This window comes from Etheostoma cragini, chromosome 23, assembly GCF_013103735.1.
Source record: "Etheostoma cragini isolate CJK2018 chromosome 23, CSU_Ecrag_1.0, whole genome shotgun sequence".
In the NCBI taxonomy this organism is placed as follows: Eukaryota; Metazoa; Chordata; class Actinopteri; order Perciformes; family Percidae; genus Etheostoma; species Etheostoma cragini.
In genome coordinates, this window is record NC_048429.1 from 2,968,096 (window position 1) to 2,994,074 (window position 25,979).

Here is a 25,979-nt window from a genome sequence, read left to right on the forward strand (position 1 = left end):
TCCGCCCTTTGGACCAGTCAAGACGTTTAACCGTTATCATATTGCACCCATGCATTTAACTCGATTCACAATACGCGGCTGTTAAGTCATGTAAACAAAGATGGCAACCGGAAGTGACATGACGCCTTGGCGCGCACTTATTTTTCTTCCCCCTGGAGTGATGCACTGAACAATAAAAAAAAAATTAAATGATGCATGGAAATTTAAATAAGAAAGATAACTATTATTTACTAACTTTGGTTTTAAATTTATTTAATATTTTACTTTATATTTTTCCAGAATTAATGCAAGCAACAATATGTCAATTCCAGCTACAATCTTTGTTAGGATGAAACAGAAATTAAGCAATTTGGAAAATAGGTTAAAAAAAAGTCTTCTTTGCGCTGCCAAATGAACCCCAGCTAGGTGGTGTCTGTTTGCATCTGGAAAATGTTAAAAACAGCAATAAATGTTAAAAACCATATGTAGTCTGTCAAAGTTTGGCTGAGTAGATGCCTGAGGTTGATTTCTGTTGAGTCAAATTTAGATTAAAGCAAAACTCTTAAATGTCAAAACAATGGAAGCAGGATGTTGTTGTTTATCCGATCATGACTTGACTTTGGGATTTTTGCCAGACTGGGTGACATTCAAAGCCCAGTGAGAATGAGCAGCTTTGAGGCAACTTTTCAAGTAAGACTGCTTTCAGTGTGGTTGGACCATACTGTAAAAACTTGGATCAACATTAAGGTCTCCTTTGCAGATTATTATTTTTAACACAGCTACTAAAAAAATTTAATAAAGTAATTATTCTGCCTCTGTATTTATTCACACCGCAACAATCAAACAAAACTTGGTCAAGCTGATCTCAAGAGTAGCATTCTCAGTTACACTGACTTCATTATTGACAGAGATATTAAATGCCTCATGTTCAACAGCCAAGTAACAGAGAGTAAATAAGAAAAGTGCTTCAAGACATCAAACATTTTAAGATCGGGATTAGGGGCACGTTTGACCTTTTTATTATTTTTCATTTACAGGAATTCTTAGGTATCTCTTGTTTCTTGGGTTACTTTTTTAAATACTTGGCAGAGAAACAACTGGATGGCTTTTGTGTAATCTCATAGGAAAGAAAGCGTACTTCATCGTGTTGCCACATGTGGTCCATGAGTCCAGAAGTGAGCATTTGTTCAGGTCAGAGTTTATGTTTCAGTGGAGGGAGTATTCTTTTCTCAAGGTTCAGTTGATAAATCATTATTTAGGGACACAGACCTCCAGCACAAATGCAATGTAGCTTTTTAGAAAGTTCGTAAAACATAGTCCACGTCTTATGTCTCACCTATTTTTATTGTGCATCCATTATAGTCAAGAAAAACCTGCATAGGCCACTGTTAAGGGCTAGACACTGACAGTCCTATAGTCCTGGGTTCCTTAGCTGTTCAGTACCAATGCGGTTGAAACAATAAACAAAACATAAACAAGGGTCCTTCACAATAAATAGTCAACTACTTCTTAAACGTTTGTCTGTAACGGCTTGTGAATTTCAGGATGACCCCTTTATTAGGTAAACCACAATCTTCACATTTCAACATCAATAATCAAGGGATTTCTGCACACATCTGAACTTTACATTTCTACAACTTTCAACCTACTTCAAATAAGATATGGGTTATTTTCTTGATATGCAGTAGGCAACATGGTGTAGCTATAGAGTGATTTTTAATATCCTGTTCCGACTGTGTGTTTCTAGCATCAGTTCAGAAGTCCAAGGGTCTTCAGCGGCTCCCAGTTGCACCGGCAGCACTACTACGGTTAAGGTTGCGGCTAAGCTGAGGGAAGTGTACTGTGGGTGTTCTGGATGTTGGACCGTAGAGACCGAGATTTCTGGCTGCTGCTGATTTCCTGGGCTGCTTCACGCTAGGGAACGGGGAAAAGACCTGCTGTTTAGGAGTGGAGGCACCAAAGGACGAGAGCGCTGGGGTTGATGGGGAGGAGGATAAACGAGATCTGGACGAGGAAGAGATAGAGGAAAGCGAAGGAGTGGACGGGGAAGACATTTTGTAAAATGTGGACGATGCGGAAAGAGTGAGAGAGGAGAAGCCGTCAGCTGAATGGGATGATGGAAGGCAGAATGTGGAGCTTGGTGTTGGGGTGGAGGGTGGTGTAGGAGAGGACGAGCAGGACGGACCAAGAGACGCCAATGTAGGGACTGGAGAGGGGGACGGACTCAGGGTGGAAGGTGAGGAGTTGAAAGAGTGGTGAGGTGGAGGTAGAGCGATGGAAGGAATGTGTCTGTCAGAGGCGGGGCTTCTCTCTGAACCTGAGGAATCAGACTCTTTGTGTCTGTTTGAGGATGGCGGAGGAGGGAGAAGGGGGGCTTGGGGTGCAGGTTTAGACTCTGATATTGTGGGCTGTGTACTTGGGTTTGCGTTGTTAGGGGAGGTCAGATTTGATTTATCCTCTAGATCCAGGGAGTCCAGTTGCACTACCACCTCTGCAACTTCTGCTTCTTCTGTCCCATCTGCACCCTGTAGAGCATCTTCACACACGGATGCAGTACCAGAGGGATCAGGAGACGGAGACACAGACGAGTCACTCCCATCTTTCTGTTCCTCATCTCTCTCATTTTCCTCAATCATTCTCTCCTCTTCACGCTCAAATCTCGCTGATCCTCCTGTTTCCTCCCTCTCCTCATCATATTCCCTTTCCTCTGAATCTTCAAAGCCTAGCTGTGCTCGGGCCCTGGCTATATTCCTTCGATGTACCCGGACGTGAGCACGCCAGGGCGACCCTGCGTCTCCTCCAGAGCTCCCTGGAGAACCAGTACTGTTGGAGAGCAGCGAGCCACAGCGCTGTCTGGCTGGAGAGCCCTGACTCTGGGACAGAGAAGCAGGCCGGGACCCTGGTAGTGTTGATCTGCTCGTGGATGTGGGTCTGGAGCACCAGGGATCTCCGCGTGGTTTCCGACCCAGAAGGAGGTGATTAATTACTGAGCTGGAAGGGTTGAGTTGGGAGGCCAGGACACGGGTGGCGGGGCACTTATCTGGAGGGGAGGTGAAAGGTGAGGGAAAAGACACAAAAACACATTTGTGAACTGAATCTTTAACCTACAGTAAGACAGATTTATCTTTCACTGAGGTTACAGTGACAAAGATCAACGGAACTCAACTACCAGCAGTCAGCAACATCTTTTAGGCCCGATGCCGAAACGGGGCCTCTAACCTAACCCAACCCACCCCAATTCAGATTTAGGACAATACAAGCCCGGACTACTAGACTGAGGAACAGTTTCTTATCCTATGCAGTAATACTGTTAAAGGGATCCAGTCTCATATCACAAATTATCAAACCATATTCGTTATTTATGTATTTATCTATTCATTACTGAGAATGCTAACTAATCATGAATCTGCAATCCCTACTCAATTATCTGTAAAGTCCATTATCTACTGCTGGGACTTTTCACTTCTTGCTTTTATTCAACAAAATGAGGAAGGGAAGTACTAACATAATTTTGTTGTAATATTGTCAGACAGTGGTGCAATGACAATAAAGCTTCTTATGAAAGACAATTGTGTTTGCAAACAGTTCAGTTAACCTGAAGAATCTATCGTTTTTTTGCTAGCCAACTACAGTTAAAAGAAAATCTGTTATGTTACTGTATAGTATTAGATTTAATCTAACTTTCTCACGGTTACTGTGTAACTCAGAGCAAGAATTGCAGCAATACTGTAACTGAGTAGTTACTATGGTTAACTGCATGCTGTGATTAAAGTACATTTAAAAATGCTAAACTGTTCCAATATAATTTTTAAAGAATTATATTTTATAACAAATCGGTTATTCTATGAAATTTAAAACTATCCTAGGTTACCAAAGTCATGTAATTTGTAGCATTAAAAAAAACAGTAAATGTCTACTGATGTAAGTGAAAATAACAAATCATCAAATTTGAGATGGTCTGAACAGCAAATAATGTTATTTTACTTAATAAATTATCCTAGAACAATGCAGTTCTACTTCAACATTTCCAGATTGCTTTCCTTTTGATTCATTCATATATTAACTGTATCAGCACTAGTCATCACATTAATTTCCCATTTCCGTTCCAGCCAGCTGTTCAGAGCACCATCAGACACCAGAGGGCGTGCAAAGTTTGTTTTGGTTTTTCTCTGAAGGATTTATCATCATGGCTCTCCCAGAATGAGCAGGTAATTACACTAGCAAGGTGTACATTAATTTCTCTCATATTATATAAAATGTAGAGTAATATAACATTATGTCGGCCTTATTTCCCAATGTTAGTAAACTATGTTAATGTTAACATGTTTTTGTAAAAAGCTGATTACTGAGCTTTACAAAATGCGTTTACATGAGTGATGATTAGTGTGGCAAGATAGTTGGGGGTGTTTTTGAGTGTGTGCACAGATGTTTGAATGTGAAAGAGAAAAGAAATAACCAAAGCTCAATTTAATATTGATATATAATCTTCACCAAGTATACACTACCGTTCAAAAGTTCGGGGTCACTTACAAATTTCCATACCACTCCATTACAGACAGAATAGCAGCTGATCTGAGTGGGGGGACAAATCTACATTGGCCGTTATCAGCAACCATTCATCCAATGTTCCAAAGGCTCATTCTGTTCACTATCTGGTATCATTTTCAAAAACTAAAAACATTGGAGAACCCTTTTGCAATTATGTAAGCACATAGTTTAATCTGAAAACTGGTTAACCCTGGTTAAAAAAAAACAATGCAACTGATCTCAGCTGGTATTCTGTCTGCAATAGAGTGCAATGGAAATTACTAAGTGACCCTAAACTTTTGACCGGTAGTGTATGTTAGCATGAGATAGGAGGAGTAATAAATAGAAGGAAGTAGAGGTTGATTATAAAATGTTATAGATAGGAGTTGGCCCAAACCAGAAAAAAAACCTCCAGCATACAGCCAAAAAAAACAAGCATTTGGAGACATCTGTCACTACTGAAGACATCCTCAGCGTTTAGTTACTTATCGTGTTGTCCTCCCGCCCACTGCACAACTTTGTGTAAAAATGCTTTTTTCCATGTTTTTTTAAAATGTTCCCCCTTGTAAATGTATTTGTTTTGTTATTTGCATTTTTGTTTAGTTTTTTTCCCAGAAGACCTGGTTAAGTAGTGGTTTGTTGTTGTCTTTTTTCTTTTTAACTTCTAACTAGAATTGAATGGCATCACTGACAAATTCTTTGATATAATTTTTGTTCTAAGTGCATTAAAAGCACTGTGTACAGTAGCTACCAACATTAACACAATGTAACTTTCTAACAAATGTTTACGTTATACCAAAGTTGATTGATGCATCTAGTGTACATTCTTATGTACAGTGACAGGAGTCTCAAAATAAATATTTACTGTAGAATTTAGCTGGTTTATTGAACAACACCATCACCAGTTGTACCAGCTAGCTGGAGAGAGTAGCACCTGCTTCAAAAATGCTCTCAAAATGAGTCAGAGTCTGCAGTACTCCTCTCATTTGACAACAGTCAAAGAAATGCATCTAAACATTCTTACGTTTTCAATAGACTACATTGAAAATTGTTCTGAACAGTGCAGCCACGTTGCTGTTTTACAAAGTGACTCCTTCATGTATAAGCATCCTCCAGCATTTTGAGAGCATCAAGAGAAAACCTTTTTTAAGCCATACAAAGTTGACTATGCACTTGTATAGAATATTAACTTTTTGGGATTGCAACAGTTTAAAATTTGTCCTTAACCCAATGAAAAAAAACCATGGTAGACGTAATTTGTGATGTGGTCTACAAAAAGATTTGACCAGCGTACAGCCCCATCTTCTTTAAATCATTCATTACTTTAATTCAAAGATGAATGAATCATTGAAGACCCTGAAATCAGCCCCAGAACACCCAGTTTGAGACGACCATTTGGTTTGACACAAGTACCGTCAGTGTGGTGGTCGGTACTGTCGCTGTGTCTGTTGGGATGCTCCTGAAGTCCCCCTGCACTTGGGGCCACTTTGGGTCCTGGTCCTACGAGTCACACATCATCATCAAACATCTAACTTTTTACTGTGTAAAGGGGTTTCTGTTCTTCTACCCAGGAAGTGCTTTGTTTTTGCATGTCTGCATTTCTTGGCATATGCACACAGTTATTAAAGAAGGAGCACTGCCTTTGCTTTTTTGTACCTTAATAAAGACTTTTACTGTATGGTCTATTCATTAGTTTTTGTTTTTAAATCATGTTAATAGGGTTTAAACAATAAAGGTTTATAAAGAACATTATCTCTAAATTAAATAGCTTATGTTGTTTGGAAATAAAACTTTTGAATGCATTTATGAACAATGGATCACTGCACCACCTACAAAAATAACTGTAGTTAATGATGTATAATTCTTTCATGTAATAAAGCATAATTAAATGTATAATAAAAAATGGAAATGAACATAAGGCCATCGGTCGCCCCACTGTCCTGAAGTTTTCTAATGTCATGAATGCAAAAACTATGAACGGAAAAGGCAGTTGTTGTCTGACAAATAAAAAGCAGAAATTGACTGTCAAGTTATGATTATGAACATTTTTACGCTCCCCCCCCCCCCACCTGTGCGTATGTAGAGTTGCATAGCCTGCTCCTGCTGGCGCCTTTTGATGCGTGTATATTGTTTCTTCAGGGCGTAGATGTCGGTGCTCATTCTCTCCATCATCATGCTGTTGATTGCTGCTTGATGCTCCGCCCTGGCACCTCCTCCACCTCCTCCTCCCCCTCCAGCTCCCACCGCTCCTGGGCTCAGCTCTGCAATGCTTCCCTGCTCTCCCCGCTGGTCTTGGAGGTAGAAAGAAGAAAAAAACGCTGATGTCATGCTCTCCCAACTTTAACTCTTTTCCCATTTTGCTTATGTGACTACACTTCTTTCAGCTCGATTTATTTCAGGACTGGGATTTTGGCTTTCAGACTCTACGATTGACAGAAAGAAATGAAGAGATTCAAAGATTAGAGTCAAGGAAACATTCCAGCAAAATACACTAATCACAAAAGATCCATCCTTCTTACTTCTTTGCTTTTATCCCTTTAAATCAAGATCAAGTGCCACATAAAAAAGCGTCTTGATGTTATCTGAGGATGGCAAAAGGGTTTGGAATTTTGTTTTATATTTGAAAGACCAAAATTCTTCCTAAACTACATGCTGACCGTTTGGCAGACCACAGGAATGCTTTCAGTTTAAAGTTACAATTTAAAAGACTTTGGGTCTGATGAAAACACGCCAGTAAACTTCCAGTCCTTCCTGTTTTTGTCCCTCTAATGGCATACGACTAAATAAAACATTGAAGGAACAAAAGTGCATTTTGTCAAGATGTGTTTGACATTCACAAAACTGAAGTTCTGTTTGTTTTTTGTCTTCAGCTCTAGAGGAAAAGGTCAGCGCGTTGAAGTAATTTTTTTTGATCACTTTGTATTTCCCCTTTTTGAGTTGCAAACATCAAATCCAACCGAGCAGCACATAGTGTAGCTTGGCGTGTAGCCTGTGTAGCTTAGTGGTTTAGGTTGTTTACTGTAATTATGCTGTTGTCTCAGAATGACTGTGGTAATGATTTATTGATGTTCAGTTGCTACACTTAGCTCGTGAGAATAAGCCATGTTTCCCTTTTGAACCAGGTCAACTCGGTTGTAAGGGGATCTGAAATGAAACACTCATTTCTATCTGAAGTCCTTTTTTTTTTTTTTAAACCTCTCTGGAGAGCGACGACTACTGCTTCAGATCTTGACCAATGTTTTAAACTAATTCCCTCAGGCTTTTTGGCTTTTTTCCATCTTTAGCAGAGCTGCTGAAAGAGGAGGAAGTGGGGATTTGTCTGGAGGAAACAGATCAGAGACAGTTTGTACATGGAGTCAAATTGAGGGCAGAACATGAGGATTTGGGGCGGCGGTTTGTCTTGAGCCACTTGGCTGCTGTCTCTGTATACCCTCCCCTGGCTGCCACTGAAATCCTGTGTAGTAATTCCTGTGGCTGCACTGACCTTTGAGATGTTTATGATATCTCTGCAGCTCGGGGGCCAGTAAGCCCCCCAGGGGACCCAGGCAACCGAGGGCCGTCACCACAGAGTCTTCATCATCCATGTCGGCATCGTCATCACTCTCCCAGCTGCCCAGACCGCCACTACGACGAGTTAATAACATCATCATCATCACTGCCACATGATCCCGTCATTAGTTTATTGAACAAAACAAAATTAAAGAATTTAAGAAAAATGTAAAAAATATAAATCTCCCTTTCAATACCACGGATATATTGCCACTCAGCCAGCCATGTCCAAACACTAAAAAACGCACTTCAAAATTCAATGAAATAATCTCAAAATGAAATAGCATGACGTGGTGTTGACATAAACACAGCGCATTCAAACCGGAGAGCGGAGTTCTAAAAAAAATACTTTTCCCCAGGGAACGCTCGTTACTTGGGGGGTTTTAATCCAAACCATGATCTTTTTCCTAAACTTAACTAGTCATTTTGGTGCCTGAACTTAACGGTCATCGCCGCAGTGATTTGCATGCACTATACAGTGGCTTGAGAAAGTTTACACACCCAAGCTAAAGTTGATTAATAACAGAAATAAAAAAACATATTTTGGAAATTGATCGTAATGCTTTAATTCAAAAAATGTGGGAAAATCCACCCTTTTAAGGACACCAGTTTTCTTTGTGAATGAATAATGTGTTGTAAATAAATACATTTTCTTCCTTAAAATAGAGGGGCATAAGTATACACCCCCCTATGTTGATTTCCTATAGAGGCAGGCAGATTTTTATTTTTAAAGGCCAGTTATTTAATGGATCAGGATACTATGCATCCTGATAAAGTTCCCTTGGCCTTGGTGGGGGGGCTATTTTAATTCCAAAGGCCAAGGGAAGTTTATCAGGATGCATAGTATCCTTATCCATGACATAACTGGCATTTAAAAATATTAGATATACTTATTTATCTATATAATATAAGATTTTCCTCTTTTTTTTAATTAAAGCATTAAGATCAATTTCCAAAAGATATTTTTTTATTCCTCTTTTTAAATCAACTTTGGTATGGGTGTGTAAACTTTCTCAAGCCACTGTACATTTGCATTACCTCTTACAGTCAGCAGGAACTTACAACATGCCACTCGCCTCTTTCTAGTAGAACATGATACACAGTATAAAGAAAACATTGTTTCAAAGTGCCACTAGTGGTCAAAAACTCCACAGGTCCCTATTAGGGCCGTGAGCTGTTGTTGAAATTAAATGAAAAGTACCAGTGTTACTTTCTGAGTGCAGAACAAACCTTGCACTTGATTTGACTGAGGTAGGAAATGGAGTGATGTTGTAGGTGTATTTCTCTCTCAGCTCAGCCAGTTGAGGGAAAGGAAAAACCGCCATGGAGTAAACCTCCTGGGAAAAAAACCCCATATACATCAATTTAAAAACATCACTCAAGATGTTTAAGAGGTGTGAGCGGTTTTATTTAACCCGTACCTGCATGAGTTCAGGAGGATCGATGAGGTTGTTCTCCAGCATCTCCTGAGTGAGACAACCCATGGTGCTGTAAAACTCGTCTGCTGTGTTACAATACTCGATCCTCCTGGACAGAGACGACAGGAAGGAAGACAAACACGCTGTTAGATGCTCCAGATTATGAAGAAGAAGAAGGCATTTCAAGTTCTACATTCTAGCATGTACTGCTTTAGTATAATTATCAGTTAAAGGAGTTGTTAATGCCATTTTTGACAAATTGTCCACTGGACTGGTGTCACTAGTGTGCTTTTGAGTGATGAAATAGTTTTTGACCCCATCAAATCGCTACACGCAAATTGCTAACGCAACGCTCATAACTGATTTAATTTAATGTTGATATAAAAGCACCAAAAAAATTAGTTTTTTTTTCATCCATGTATATTTGTGTGTGTGTGTGGGTGGGGGGGGGGGGGGGGGGTTGATGTTACGGTGTGTTCAGTGACTGTACATCAGTGTTTGTATGAAAATAAAAGAAAAACTGAATAAAAGAAAAGCACCAAAAACATTTAGACACACAAATGTTTTTTGTTTTTGTTTTTGTTTTTTTTAAATGGTCCACTCACTCTCCCAGTCTCTCCCAGATAGCGAGGGCAACCCGAAACAGCACCTCTGAACCCTCAAAGAAGACCGAGTCCCAGATCTTCAGCACAGTGGGTGCCGGCAGGCAGGTGGCGAACATGGTGAGGAACCACTGCATAGTGAACACGTTGGTCAACGGAGGCTCGTAGCTGCCTGAGAGAAAACAGTGTGCCATTTGGGACAGTAGGGGAGTTATCCACACACGCGCACACACACACAGTCACTTATTCACAGAGACATGAACACACAACAGTTGCCTCTTTGGCCTCTATGCTTAAAAACTAAAACGTGAAAATAAATTTCAGAGGACGCGGCTTTCTCCAGCATAATTGAAAGATATTGATATACCAGGTAACAGCATTTCTGTAAACACCGACACACAAACACACAGATTTGTACCTCCAGCCTCTCTGTTGGCAGCTTTCTGAAGGTGGTAGAGATGCTGGGACAGTCTAGGCAGCTTTAGACGCAGCAGGTCTCTGAACACCGCCATGTCCACTGACAGGAGACAGAGTACATTTTAGAACACTACATTGGTTCAAAATTCAACATGGCAATGACCTGACAGTTTCATATCGGTAAGTACTGTAGATGTTTCTTCATGTCATTGTATTTGACGCTGTAAATGTCTAATGGTTTGCTTTTAAACGAGAAGCTTGACTGAGCAAATTGTGTTGCACTCCTGCTCAAAAGGAATTCATCAGACTTGCTGCGGATCCCTTTTCCATCAGTAGATTAATCTTTTCAGCTCTCGACCAGATGGATTCTAATGCAATGATCTGTCTCTAATCTATCTGCAACGTAGAGACAACATTTTTTCACTGAAAATAAACATCAAATTCTGTACATTGCTTTTACAAAAATTATAAAACTTGTAGCTTCATTCTGGACTGAAGTTATTAAAGTATGTACCGTCTGTTTTGCTTCATCTCTTTCATGATCGTCTTTACTTTGAAAAGGAATCAGCGTGTGTGTGTGTGTCAATGTATTTACCTGACAACGCTCGCAGGTTGTTGGCAAAATAACTCTCAGGCAGCACTTTGTCAATCAGATAGATCATCACCTGAATATAGAGGAGTGGAAAACACAGTTAAGCATTATTCAAAGGGGGCACAAAGTAACGTTGACCTCCACTAGGAAGTAACCGTTTTATTCCGTTGACTTCTACTGCTTTATGTCAAAATGATATAAAGACACCCCCTTCTTCATACAGCATACCTTACATTTTCAACATAAGTCCATACCTTTAGGGCATCGCTCTCATGGCCCTCTGTAACTTCCAGTATGAGTGCAGCCAGGACGTTGAATCCTTGGCAGTAGCCCACACTTTTATTCCAGCGGGCATACGCCAGCAGCACCCTCTTCAGCACCACCCTGTCCTGCTCCCCCTCCTGGCCACAGTACGAACTGCAGCCCGTCCTGTGCAGGTCCTGGACATAGGAAGGATGTACAGTATGAATTATTTAATTGTAAGTTTGCGCATTAACTGGATGAATGAATGATCCTTTTATGCATTTAGGCCAGAGACGGTAACGAGAAGACAAACACAGGGAAGAAGATGATCAGACTTTGCCCTGTTGATGGAAACAGCCATTACTCTGTTGAATCTCTGAGTAACTGAGAAATAGAGCTGCAGTGTTTCCATGATGCAGTGATCCCGTTCTCTGACGCACAATCATAGGTAAACATCCTCTACCGGACATAGCTCTTCCTCCTATCAGTAGGATATACTCATGTACACTCTAAGAGGGCTATTGATCGTGAAAGATATTGTGTGTCTATCATTGATGAAAGTAGTCATTACTGTGCACTTCCAAAACAAATAGACAAAACAATTTAGCATAATTCAACAGGTTCAGGCTGCTCTGTAAAATAAAGTGTTTGTCTTGAGTTGAAATGAAAGCCTCCTTTTCCTGGACCTCAATGGCACATAGCAGCCGGAACGTTTAGCCCAATATTTCAGAATCATATAAGGCTATTAAAATTATATTTTAGATGGTCAGTGTTCTCTACCTCGAAAAATAACTAAACAGTGTGACCAAAATAATCTTAACTCAAGGTCAATTGAATGTCTATTCTTGAGCTGTTATACAAATCTCTGCCGGGTTAGCTTAGTTGGTAGAGCAGGCGCGTGTATATTATAGGTTTACTCTTCCATGCAGCAGCCGACCCGCGGCCCTTCGCTGCTGTTATTCCTTCTATCTCCCCTTTCATGTCTTCATCTGTCCTCTGAAAATAAAGGCCTAAAATGCCCCGAAAACTAGGTACAATACACCTGACAAGATCTTGTATAGTGTGAGGAGGAAACCAGCGGACTCAAGGCACACACTTTAAGACTGACATGCATACACACACACTACACATACAATGCAATCTGGTTACCTTGACGATTTGGATGCCAAGGGAGTCATCGTCAGGGTTGCTACGCTCGTTAAATGCGAAACGAAGCGTCTTCTCCCAGTCAATAGAGATACTGTGGAGGTACTGGTCTGCTAGCGTTAGCCAAACCTGCAGAAAGACAACAGCCGCAGATCACAAGGAACCACATTACTTCTGGAATAATACCAACAGCTAAACTAAACTTAGAGGAGAAATGGTCCAAATATCAGGACAGGTTTCCAGTCACTGTCCCTACTGAGTCATGTAAAGAAATATTTTAACTTTCCAAGTTTGTCTTCCACAATATTCTCAGGTTTCTTTGGCCTCCAGCACTTGTGTAAGAGGCCCCTCGTTGACAGTGAGAAATTTTTCATAGTTCAACCCCCCTAAAGATGAAAGTAATAACTCTGATTTCTCGGTTCTCTTCTCCCAAGAGATGAAGTTAGTATGATGTGAGATGAATGGAGCATTGTAGTCAAAGCGCCTCTGCATATTGTTCCTGTAGACAATATGGCCTCAAGACTGTAAAACTGCTTGCTGGTTGGAAATAACAAAGAAAACACACTTTTTCTTGTAATAGCACAACTGGGTCATCATTTTTTTTAACGAAAAAAGTCCTCTGGGTTTAAAACAGACTCAAACAAAAAAGAGAAATACATAATGTCTTTGTAAATCAAAATGTAATTTTATAAAATGTGATATTTCCGCTAGAAAAGAGAACAAAAGGTTGTTGCTCATAGGCTATGCAGACATTTGCTGAACATGCAATAATTACAAGGCTGCAATAGGGCTGCTAGTTTTAATATTTCAAAATACTACTAACATTTTATTCCATGTATAGCTCAGTGAGTTCAGCAAATCACGGCATTGTCACCACTGGGAAAAAGACTGTGCCAGCAATGCCATATGTTATACTTAGTTTGAGTGACATACCCTCTTCCTCCATTCCTTTGGTATCCCAGTAGGGAGCCTAGCCACCGCTTTAAGGGCGTCGTACCACTGTGGACAAGAAAATACACAGTTTTATGTCCCCGTATTATTAACCAGCGCACTGCCACTCAGGCCACTGTGATATTATAATGAATGTGGAATACTATATTATTCACTGTTGTTAAGAGGAATATAGATTTTCAGTGCTTAACAATTACCACATTCATTTTCACACTAACACATAAACACACAACATTGGATGATCAACAGCTTAAAGCAATACCAAAAACGGTTGAATCCTAAACTGAACCGAGGCGTCGTAGCATATGTTTCTTACCTGCTGAAATCCATTCTTTCCCAGCAACGGTTCGATGGTAAACTTCAGCCTTGTGTCAACTCCTACAATCAAAGAGACACCGGGTCAGACTAGTCTGGAGCCAGATTTCGGTTAGCGAGCATTGCACAAGATCCTAAAGTTATTCTACAGAATTTGCTTTGTATACTAAATGCAACTGTAAAATCCTGACATTTTAAGAGAAACAAAACTTAACATAAGCCTCGTATGTGTCACTTGGCCCCTGCCAATGCTTCACTTCACTGATGCAGAACATATTGTAATATTGTCACTCACTGTGGAAGAGGGGAATATTAAGGAGGTATTTAGACTCAGTCTGCACATCAAGTGGCATCAAGCAGCTTTTTGTTGACCAGAATGATGAGGCAATGTAAAATTACCCAAGTTCATTTTTAATATAGGCCTATGTCTCAAAGCAAAATTAAATTCATTCTTTATCAATACATTTGTAATTTTACTTAAGTAAGACTTTGAATGCAAAGGAATATGTTTACACTTTAATATTGCTTATTATACATGGATTAATTATCTGAGTACTTCTTCAAAGCTCTGCAGCCTGCAGAACAGACACAGGGCATAATACCCATCATCTCAGACGGGGATCACACTGACCAGACCCGATCTGTATTTTAATGGGAAGCAAAATATCAGCCTGGCATTCTGGTCTGAGCTCAAGCTGTTTGATTGTGCGTCTGTAAGCACAGCTAGCAGCTTTTCACACATATACAGTTAATGTCGGTAAACAGATATAATCATAATCAAAAAAACAAACAAACATCGGAAGCTCTCTGAGTGTTAGAGAAATGTATTTTCAACATTTTAAACAGGATGCTACCAGACAAAACAATAGATATTAAAGCTCGAATATAAATATCAAAACGTTAGATTTTTGAACAGAGTTTGGTGAGACGCTTCACGGAGTCGTCGCTGTCCATTTCCGCGTGGTGCTGAATCAGCGTTTTAATCTCACTTCACGAGAAAATCGACACAAAAAAAACAACCGAAGACCAACACGGAAATGAGACTTTGATCTGAAGTTAAGACGGAAGGTCCTGACATGTTTCGGCTCTGGGCCAACAGCGGCCATTTCTTTCTCTCACTCTCCCCTCCCCCCCCCTTTCCTTCTCCAGCAGAGCCTCCGGAGGATTGGTCAGTCTCTCAAACGGCAGCTGATTGCACAACAAGTACGAACTATTTAATGTCCACTACAATAACAGTCCTTCGCGAAAAAGACAAAATGGGTGTTTAACCTGCTTTGTCCGCCTCTGTCTGTATTTCCTGCGCCATGAACGTCGCTTTATTCTGCGGTTTCCTCTCGGAGCTTTGGGAGATTAACACGGAAAGCCCTCCTACCCCCCCTGTTCCAGATTAGACCAACGCAGCTGGTACAAAACGTGTGTTTACCAAGGTGTGACTCATTAGTGACGTCCTGTATGATATGTGATAGTTTAAGCTCTCCAGAGGTGAAATTAATTGGAATTAAACAAGCTATATAGGATGTATAGAGACTACTGGGAAAGGAAGGAGGAAAAAAAGGAAGGGAGTAAAGTTTAAAGAAAGGTATAAAGGAAAATGGAAGGGTAGAAAGAATGATAGGGGGCAATGTGAGGGAGGAAGGGCAGGTGAAAACAAGGAAACAAGGACAGAAGGTAAGAAGACAGGGAGAAAGTGAAGAGAAGGCACTGAGATCTCTTCATTCAAGATGTTCAGTCTTTGACAATTGAAAAGCAGAAAAAAGCAAAAACACTGCAATAAACCAAGGCTAAAACAAAAGATAACCTCTATACTGTGCACATCATATTGATTTTTATCATGAATACACAAGATTAAAGATTGCTTTTGTGGCTGGAATGAAGTAGCTAATGCACAAATAAATGAGTTAACAAACATATATCTGGGACATAGATGAATGTTTTGCTGTGTTGTCGTTGTCACAAACCATTAGAGATATGCACGGTGCCCTCCATTCCCAGTGTTCTTTTCTTTTGTCATGAATTCTTGATGTTTAACTGTCATGTATCCAAAAGGATCTTGTATGTACTTTGCATTAATACAAACAATAGTCATTTGACTCTTAGTGAATATGGGACCAAAACAAGAAATCAAAACACATGCTAATCACAACTGCCACAACTGTATTAGTTCAGCACCAGACTTACAAACAGCACTGGGTGTCTGCCTGATGGGTCTCTAACATCTGGGATTTCCATAGCACTATAAGAAATCTGTTCATTTAACTTACTTGTCAAACTGTACACTCCACTGCACAGAGACATCTGGATGTCTGGTGCGTCAGCAGTTTCCATGCACAAAAATGAATTACATTAATGGATGAAAAATGATATCTCCTCAGTTATGCGGCCGGTGTGATGCATTATCCGATAAAAACCACGCCTCACTGCCGTGTATGCTCTCGTGAATTGATTTGGAGCACAGATTATAGATTCAGTCAGAATGTTTACAGTGAGCTCATGTAACACCTTTAGGGTATTTTTGGAAACTCGTGAAACCAGTTGTAATACAGCAAAAGAAAGTAATTCACCAGCTGAACATTTCAACAGCCGATTTTGCACTTTCTGGGAATATAGTTTACAATATCTATCAGCTCATATCAGGCCATAACGTCTTTAAAATGTTATTGGCGTTAGGATTAGGCCAGATACATTATGGTTTTTAAATATACGTCACTTTTAATCATTAGAATATGGTCAAATGGGACAGTAACTTGCCAATTCTAGGTACATAAGTTGCAGACTTAAAGATGTAGCCTACTGTAAATAAGAGCAGGTCTGTTAAAGCAGTCAATAAAGGGGACATGAGAGTAGAAAGGAGATCCTCTTCCTCCACACACCCCTCTGTCCCCTCCACCCGTCTCACCACCATGGGACGCAGAGCATTCAGCCACTCTGCTCACCATCTCTGGAACTTATTACCACCCCAACTTAGAAACATTGATTCACTCCCACCCCCAAGTTACAACTCAAAAAACATCTATTCAAAACTGCCTATTCAACTTGAATGTCTATTTTTCCGCCTTTTCTGTTGTTTTTGTTGTATAGTGGGCTATTTCTTTGCTGTTTTTAATGTATGTATACCCTGTACGGCGTCCTTGAGTGCCGAGAGAGGTGCCTTTAAATAAAATGTATTATAATTATTTAACTTGCAGGGGGCACATAAGGTAAAACAGTGCCACTAAAAATCAGGGACTTACATAGTAATAGTAATAGTAGCCTAATATAATTTTGCCATATTGCACTGAATAACATATCTTGGCATCATTTCCGGTGTGGCACTTCAGTTTCCAGATATTGTCAAAAGCCATTGAACAATGCAGTGCCTTTCCACATAGACCTATTGATAAGTGTCACCTGGCTCCAAGGTGCAGAGCAGCCGGGGCGCGCTCCTGGATATCCCGTTCCGTTTCTTCAGGACGTTGCTGATGATGTTCCCGACCCCTCCGGATCCCTGCTGCCGCAGCTTCGCGCCCGCCCTCGGCCTCCTGCCGGCGGCGGGGAGTCGCTCCTGCCTCATCGGGAATCAAGCCGTCCAACCCGCTCAGTCATCGGTTGGTCCCCGGATATTAATCCTTCCTCTTACGTCTCTCTTGGCGACGGGGAGTCCATCCCGATAGCCAGAGACGCTCTCCTCCAAGACGTTTAAAATGAATCGATTAAACTGATCACCGTGTCGGAGATATGTTCAGGCGATAGTTTCTGACTTATGCCCGAAGAAACCCCGAACTGCACGCATCATTCTGCGGTACAGCAACGTCCAGTGAGCCTCGTTCACGCGACTCAAACATCTGATTAAAATATGATTTGGAAAATGTACAAAAAAATAGCCCATCAGTTCAAGAGGAAGTGTCGGTTTGTGCTGCTGATGCTGCACACCTCCGCATCCTGCTCCGGTTTGGCGTCACAGGGCGGAGGGGCGACGATGGAGGGATGCGGTAGGATGGAGAGACACGTGGGGAGGAGATAGCGAGGGATGAGGTAATGGTGGAGGAAAACATGAGACAGAGGAGGGGTGGGCTTTTGTTTCCTTAATCGAAAAACTGAACATCTGATTAAATGGACTCAGGGATTATATTTAAATAAGAATCTACTCAAAATGAAAGCTCTACAGTCTGGCTGCATAAAATCTGCAAAATATGTTTATGCAAAATGACTGACTGGGTGAGTTGTAGCCACTGGCATACAAATGAGTGGGTTAACAAAAATGGAAAAAAATGATAGTGTAGTAGAGTATAGTAGAAAGAGCTGAAAAATGTACAAATTAAAGAATATGAATCATTAATCATTCATTTGAATAATTTACAGAAAAGTCACAGCCAAGGTGATGCACCTAAGGGTGTTTTTATGGAGAACTCAAGAAATGTTTCCCGAAAGAAATGTAACCCGAAAAACATAGTACCATACTTTATCAATAAGCTATCCGACACAAGTCAGCAAGCTGTACAACAACTTTAACCGAAACGTTAGGACACACAGAGTCTGCCTAACCACTTATATGAAGTAACGTCTGCAAACTAAATCAATGATGCATGTCATTATGGTTCAGTCTTACTGGTGCAGTAAGTGCTTCCTGAAAGGAAGAGTGGATGTCTGAACGACATTTAGCATTAATATCTGCAAACAGCCTTGATGATGATAAAAAAAAGGCCTTGATGATAATTTTCCATAACCACCAAAACAAATTATCTTTTGTGTAGATCTTTTAATTGGATGACTGCTCCAATAACTAATTTGTCTTTCATCGGGACAATCATACTTATTCCATCTTTAGGCTACAGTAAAATGCAGAGACCGGTTTCAACTCTTTCAACAAAGGTCAATAACAGATATTATTTAAATATTTATTATTTTTCTACAACAAATACTGACCTGTGTTTTATTGAACTGTTAAAACTCCAATAGGCAATATGTGTTATATAAACATGTAACATGAATCAAATAGGTGCAACTAATTTGTATTAATGTTCCCTGCACACAAAGCTCGGACACATATTCTGAAAATCATTTTGATTCATGCTATTGTCAAATGTCAAGTACTTTTCCAGAAGGAATTTAACAGATGGCTTGTCAACTAATCTCTGGCCAATTACATCACAAATTGCAGTTTCTTTGAGAAGTAATAATCATGAGGTGAAAATGGCGACATCATTCAGGCCTAGAAAGTAACACAGTTTTGATACAGGCAGCTGCTTCATAGCTAATCATAATCTAAATTATTGAAGTTTACAGCTTGGCATTTTCTATGTCATTGGCCAGGTGGAGGCTGTTACAACATGTAAAAACAACAGTGGCTGGCAGTGTAGTCTTTACAGCCATGTGGGCTCTACTGGCTATCCTGGAAATATTGGCATAACGGCCATAAACTCAAGTGTAAATGCCTCATTACAACAAAAAACATGTATTATCATCTATACCAGAGATACTGATCTCATGAAATGGCGTATGTATTATACACCAATTCGTATGCCATTATTGGCAATACTGGCTTTTTAGCGCATTTATCAACACTGTAGACTTACACCACCTTGTAATTGCGTGTGAATTTACTCCGTAGCGAGTAGAATGAAAGGGCAAACAACCCCGTAGGGAGGTTGGATGGGTAAAACACAGGACTTTCAAACAGGAGACCGGAGATTGTGTCCCGCGTGTCACATTTCCAAAACTCAACCGTCCGTTTCTTTTTTACTAAAGCCGACCCCCTTCTTCCTTTCCTAAACCTAACCGCGTGTCACATTTCCTAAACTCAATCGTCGCTTTCTCCTCGCGATAACATGCCAAGTGGCGATAAAATGCCAAGTGGAAGTAACCCGCCAAGTGGCGTGTATGTTTCCATCCGCTGTATATAGCATAGACATACACACGGATAGCTCAAAATGAGTACAGATAACACGCCACTCGGCTTAAGAAAGTCTGCGTGTATGTTTACGCAGAGTCATGATGTCCTGATGCATATACTTATGCTGCATGTTGACAAAAAATAACAAGTCACAATCAAAGCAAAATAACCACATTAGACCTAAATTCCACCAATGATGTTTAACTCATTTTAATCCCTGCTCTTTTTTCTTCATATCTGAAAAGAGTTTAAGAAAGATCAACCATGAAAATGCAAAAAATTCTAAGCACCCGTAGAGAGAGAATCCTTTGTGTACTTTCATTATTAGAATAAAAGGTCCATTATAAAGCAAAATCATTCTCAAATATGTTGACATCCAGGATTGAGCTCTATTGTTTTTCTTCCAAATTCCCAATAAGCGTAGTCTGGATATTTGATTGTGTGTAAATCATTCCCAGAATGAGACTTAATCCATAATCTTTTCCTTGTAAATATTACCTTTGTAAACCATGTTTCCAACAAATCATACGTAACACAACAGTCAAACTGAAATCATTTTACGGGCTGTTTTGGAGTAAACGCATTGGGAGATATGAAAATGAACATATTATTCACCCATAGTCATCATGTGCTTTTAGTCTACTGTATGTCACGGCCGATTATGTAAATATGAGAGTTATTTACATACTACACATGATATGACAGCTAGGACAGGGTCCTACTGTTTATAGTGTGCAGACCTGTAACTCGGTCTATCTTACAAATGCATTCACACCGCATATGTGCTTTAAAGTCTGGATTTTAAGCCTGTTATGGTTGGTAGACCTTATGAAAGATCTTAGAAACACGTGAAAGCATTAAAAAATCCAAGATGTAAAGAGGAATCTAGATTCCAATTCTTTTCTAAATTACCTCATGGTATTACACAGCACAGGACTTTAAAATTAGATTTCAAGGGGAACCAAATTTGATCAGGCCAAACTAACTTCTTGGTTATGAGATTATTTTGCTTCCACAAACACATGAATAGGTCTTGTCTTGAGTGTAGTTGCTATTGAGTGACCAAAAATATATTTTTGACTGATAAAATATCTATGTTCAGGCACTCATATGTTGTTAACTTGATTAAAGTATGGGCTGATATGCAATTATTGACTCTGATTTATGAGCATCTGATAGGCTTGAACTGCACTTTCAATCATTTTTGCTACAATTCCAGTCCTCCAAGAGCACTAGAGTGTCTGAGAATACCTCCTGGTGAAAGGTACGTGTCTTGTAACACCTTTTTTTTTTTAAGCAATAACAACTGTATAATCTTACGTCGTTTTTGTGAGACAGCTTGAAGACAAGCTGTGATAATGTCGTAGTTCTTCTGCAGTTTGTGGCAAAGTCGGTCCCGTCTCCTCAGCTGGCGAAGCAGCTTGGCCGACTGCAGGCCCGTACGATATTTTACCTCCTGGATGATTGACAGCAGCTCCTCCGGGGCTAAAAACAAAAACAAAAAGATACAATCACACAAATATAAGTGCCCCAGTGTCTAAAATAAGGTGTTGTAAAACACACTGCTTTTTTCCACCTTGGAAATTCCTCATAAATAAGCTAAAAAAATGAAAGGGAAAAAGGATGTCACACTTTCTCACCAGCACTTGAACGCATCACTCATTTGTGGGCTTACAGGATTATTTTTTTTCCAGTGAATATTGAAATACAAAATACACAAAAATATGCAACTGATTACACATGTGCCATGTGATATGTAAATATGACAGCCAACTTTATCTCTATAAAAAGGTACAGTTCAAAACAATATTTGCGATTCCCTTATTAGATCAGGAAGAGTGCAAACATTTCCTCGGAAATTAGATTCCTTGATAAAATATCATTTCTTTCAGACTAACAGCACAGATATGCATTTGTTGAGGTTTGTCTACAATATGATGTATTCTAAATCAAGCTACTATAGTTTGAAATAGCATTTTATATTATATAGTATAAGTCTCTGCACGCCAGTATAGTTTAGAATATCCCAGCTAGTCTGTTTTCCCTGCTGCAGGCAAAGAATGAAAACCAGAACACTGCCACACATAAACACACTGCCACACACACACACTGCCACACACACACACACACACACACAATCCTCCAATTTATGGAGAGACAAAGTGGTTTAGGCTGAAGAAAATCTGATTTTAAACTGAAGGTCACACAGATCTGCGGGACAAAGTTCATCACTGATTTTGACATTTTTCTTGTAAAATATAAAGGCTTACTGTTATAAATTGTGTTCAAATTATGGTTCAATTTTGAACTCAGATTTTACTAGGACAACAAAAAAATAATATAAACTTTAAAAACAGACGAGCACAAAATAACTAATTAAGAATGGAAAAAACTATAATAAAAAGACAACTAAATCTAAATCAAATGTTATACTCTTTATGTTGACCCATTATTGTAGCTCTCACAGAAATAGAAAGATTTTATATTTAGTTAATCTTTTGTGAAAATACCACGTAGCTCATCACAGCTTGGAAAAAGTGGGTTTTATTGCTTATTATATCCAAAAGACCCAACATGTTGTAAATTAATAAATATTCCGTCACTCATCAAGACAGTGTGAAGATGTTTAATTCAAGCTGCCTTCCCTCCGACCCATCTGTCACATGGCCAGGTGAGCAGAGACATTTATGGGTGAAATACCTTTAAATCACTGTTACATAGATACAAATAGGCAATTTGTCCAAGCAGTCACATTGCATTAGCATCCATCATCATTTCTCATACTTTAAAGACTAAACATTTATTCAAAAAATAATGACATAATCAATAATAATAACAAAAACAAAAATCCTAGTGGAATGTCTGTATCATAAAAAATCTTTTCAATTTCATTTCATCCGAGCTTGGACGTTGATTTTTCAGGTTACCACTGTTATGGGAAAATTACATTTAAGCATGATTTCATATATCCTTCTGTAGTAGTATCATATTATGCATGGCTACGCTTTTGTGTTATATGACTTCATTCAACTCATTTCTGTTTGTGTCCCCCCAACCCAACAGCTGTCTATTCCTAAATTATCAACTGAAAGCTGGTGCCCTGTAGTCTGAAAAACCAAGATGTCCAGAGCTATGGTTATCAATAAGAGAGCAGAGTCAGGATATTTTGTATTTGTACGTGACCAAGGCACAGATAAATGACCTTATGGAAAACTTTGAGGCACGAGGGACAGATGTAGAAAGACTAAAAAGGCTCCAACTTGTCTGTGTGCTACGATTACTTGTTTTGCTGAGATTAGGCATGTTTTCCAAACAAGGTCTCCGCTTGCTAGGGAAAATGAATATAAGACTGTGATGTTTCTGTTAAATTTCACCAAACTCTGCATGTCGTCGCTCCTGTACACGTTGTGCATTTGTGCCACTTTATGCTCTGCAGAGCACAAATAAAAATTCATCAAAGACCAACTCAGTACTTTTGCTCAGCTGTCATTATTTTGTGTCCACAAAAGTCTAATTTCAAAACTTCTCCTTTCCTGCTGTACAGAAAACACCACTCTTCTACTAGGAGGTCAAAGGTTGTGATCACCTGCAGCGGCAGGTCTCAATCAACGAGACTAAGGAAGAGCACTAAGAAGCTTCCTTACTTCTTATACCACACTGCTGACAATCCACCACATTGAAATGTTTACCAAAGGGGACCAAAACTTCCCGATGAGCGATTAATCCCTGACTGAGCATTAGAAGACGTATGCACACATGCTTTGGCTGTTCTTTGAGGCATTATCAGAGCGTTTCCTCTTCCTGACTGGCAGCCCTCTGCATTGTTTAACTTGACCGAGCCTCCTGAGTGTGGAGGGCAAACACTGAGCTCACGGGCCCGGCTGTGTTTACTGTAGGATTCCACTTCAACAGAGGAAACAATGGCAGCGTGGCACTCACAGCCACATGCCTTTTCTGAATCCGAAGCAACACTGTATAGAACACACTGAGGAGGAGTAAATGAGCTGTCTCTGTGTTTGTGTATGTGAAGGTCAGTATACTCCTGTCTGTCACATGAAACTAATCAGAGTGTCTGTTCTTCAGCCAATTTGGCTTCTCCTGACATCTGATAACAGTGAACGCCTGTAGACTTCCCACATATCGTGGTAAATCAATAACTTACAAATAGGCATGGGCCGGTTATCGGTTTCATGGTATACCGCGGTTTTAAAAAGTCACGGTTTTAAAACCATTAACATTTTCTGTGATACCGCTACTGTACGGTGCGGCCTCTAGCTCATCTAGCTCACCCAGTAAGAGCGTTAGCCCCGTGTTGGCTGAGTCTTGCAGCGGCGCAGGGTTTGCTGCGTGTCATCCCCCATCTCTCTCTCCCCCTTTCCAGTCTATCACACTATCTATCACACTGAACGATGGTGCATTGAAGTCTCATGTTTTTAAATGTCTCTCCTACTGTGTGCAGTCTGTCTCAAAGATGACTTGTGGGTAAGGAAAAATAACCTCTCTGATTTACAATTAGCTGAGATGTTGTGGTAAATTAAATGAATGGATAATTTATTATGCCAGCTCTAGTCATGGCTGCCACAGGGCTATTGTCAATAAGCTGCAATACATTTATTTTACATGTTTCTATGGATACAACAGCCCCTAAACTGACCTAATTAAGCAGATGAAGTGACTAATGCACATTAAATACAGTTTCTTTGTCAATGCCATAATACAATTGAGTGTTTCTGCTAGACATTACATCTATTGAGTCATGACTGGCCAAAACTCACTTTTTAGCACAACAGCAATTCCATCTGTCTGATCAACATTTGTTGCGAGATTCTACATTTGATAACTTCAGCCGCTACCAATATTAATGGCAAACAAAAATATCTAAAAAGCCCCATTGTATCAGGTTCAATCAATATAATGAACTAGTAGCATATAAATATACCCTGTGCTGGGGACTGTATTATAGAAATTGTATGAATGTCAGTGATTAGTGGATACTCATGTGGAGTGGAGTGTGAGATTAGGTCTATCCTAATCTAGATAATTTTGACAATATATATATCAACACTTGTAATCAACAGAGAAATACACAAAGCCCATATTCAGAAAACGTGTCTTAAAATGAGCTGTTTCGATGTTACAAGTACTATATGTAAGTGGGGTTATTCCTCGGCTGCAATGATGAGCTGGGCTTTTTGGGTAGATGGGTTTAAAGAAACGGATCTTTACAGACAGTATATCAACGCAGGCATATTCAAACAGACAGTGGGAGAAAAATAATGCTATTTTAACATTAAAGCAATAACCCATGTAAATATTTTGTAGAAGAAACCCAAAATACAAGTATGAACCTGAGAATGAGCCCAAATTAAAGGGACTTGACTTAGCCAGATGTTTGTAAGTATGCCGAAGGAGAAACAGGACCTGTCAACGCCCCTGAACACAAACACCCATAAGCCCACACCCCTCACCTTTCTGGGCCAGGTAGTTCATCTGGTGCCTCCTGGTGTGCTTCTCCTGGAGCTCCTGGAGGAAGCTGGACCCGGAGTTACTGCGGCCCAGAAAAGCATCCGATCCGGATGCCTCCGTGGAGCTGTCCCAGCTGTCCACATTCCTCCTGCTGCCTCCACCGTACGTCTCATAAAGCTCCACCAGCAAACAGTCAACTATGGAAGACCTCAGAGATTTGAGTCCATCTCCCTGGGACTCAGAGTCACTGTCACCGGCCGTGTGGCCCCAGTGAGTGCCGGGCAGAGCTCCGTTCTCGCAGGTGGGGACCTGCTGTTCCGGAGGTGATGATGTGTCATTAGAGGACTCGGCGGGGCTCGTCCACTGCTGAAAGCCGGTGAAATCATCCTGGAGGGAAGCGCCAGAGTTGACAAAAACGCCGCTCTCGTCCACGGAGCACAAAGCGCCGTCGCATATGTCAACTTCCAAAAGTTCGTTCCCGTTTAAATTCACCTCCGACGCCATTTTTCTTTAATAAATTAACTCCGTGTAGCGTTTTTTTTCTTCCTTTGAGTCAGTTATTTTTCTTTCTCCAGACAAGAAGTTGCAAAGTTTTCTTTGAGCGACTAGAGGATGACAGAGTTCCTGGAGCACTCCATTCCTCACCTCAGAAAAGGTAGAGCCGTTTGACAGCTTTTAGTTTCCTATCGATCGTTCCGGACTCGAGTCCCCCCCACCCCCCCTTTCCCAGACTGAACAATAGGCCGGCCCACTGGCTAAATTTCTCAACGGCTGCAAAACTTTCTTCAGGTCGCGCGACAGGTGCTGGTGGATTGACCAATCACGGAAGAGACAAAAGTACATCGACCAATCCGCTTCCTTGTTTTTAGCTCTACGCTAGGAGGTTGCATTGCAGGCTACGTTCA

The 25,979-nt window shown here is 40.3% G+C and overlaps 1 protein-coding gene across 5 annotated transcripts; it reads right to left on the reverse strand.

Annotated features, from left to right (window-relative positions):
- Window positions 1-799: 799 nt before the first annotated feature.
- tbc1d30 (TBC1 domain family, member 30) lies at window positions 800-25,775 on the reverse strand. Of its 5 annotated transcripts, XM_034863852.1 has the most exons (15): window positions 25,077-25,775; window positions 20,929-21,093; window positions 13,741-13,802; window positions 13,407-13,472; window positions 12,477-12,602; window positions 11,339-11,524; window positions 11,088-11,157; window positions 10,494-10,592; window positions 10,079-10,247; window positions 9,477-9,582; window positions 9,286-9,392; window positions 7,991-8,130; window positions 6,576-6,797; window positions 5,920-6,006; window positions 800-3,019 (listed from the first exon to the last, which is right to left on the reverse strand). In XM_034863852.1, exons 1-15 carry the CDS (start codon window positions 25,576-25,578, stop codon window positions 1,752-1,754), a joined length of 3,375 nt encoding a protein of 1,124 aa, XP_034719743.1. In that variant the 5' UTR covers window positions 25,579-25,775; the 3' UTR covers window positions 800-1,751. The 5 variants fall into 5 exon arrangements, with proteins under 5 accessions (XP_034719743.1, XP_034719744.1, XP_034719745.1 ...); XM_034863853.1 differs by lacking the exon at window positions 5,920-6,006 and having other exon boundaries at window positions 25,077-25,773; XM_034863854.1 differs by lacking the exons at window positions 20,929-21,093; window positions 25,077-25,775 and adding an exon at window positions 17,127-17,650.
- Window positions 25,776-25,979: the final 204 nt, after the last annotated feature.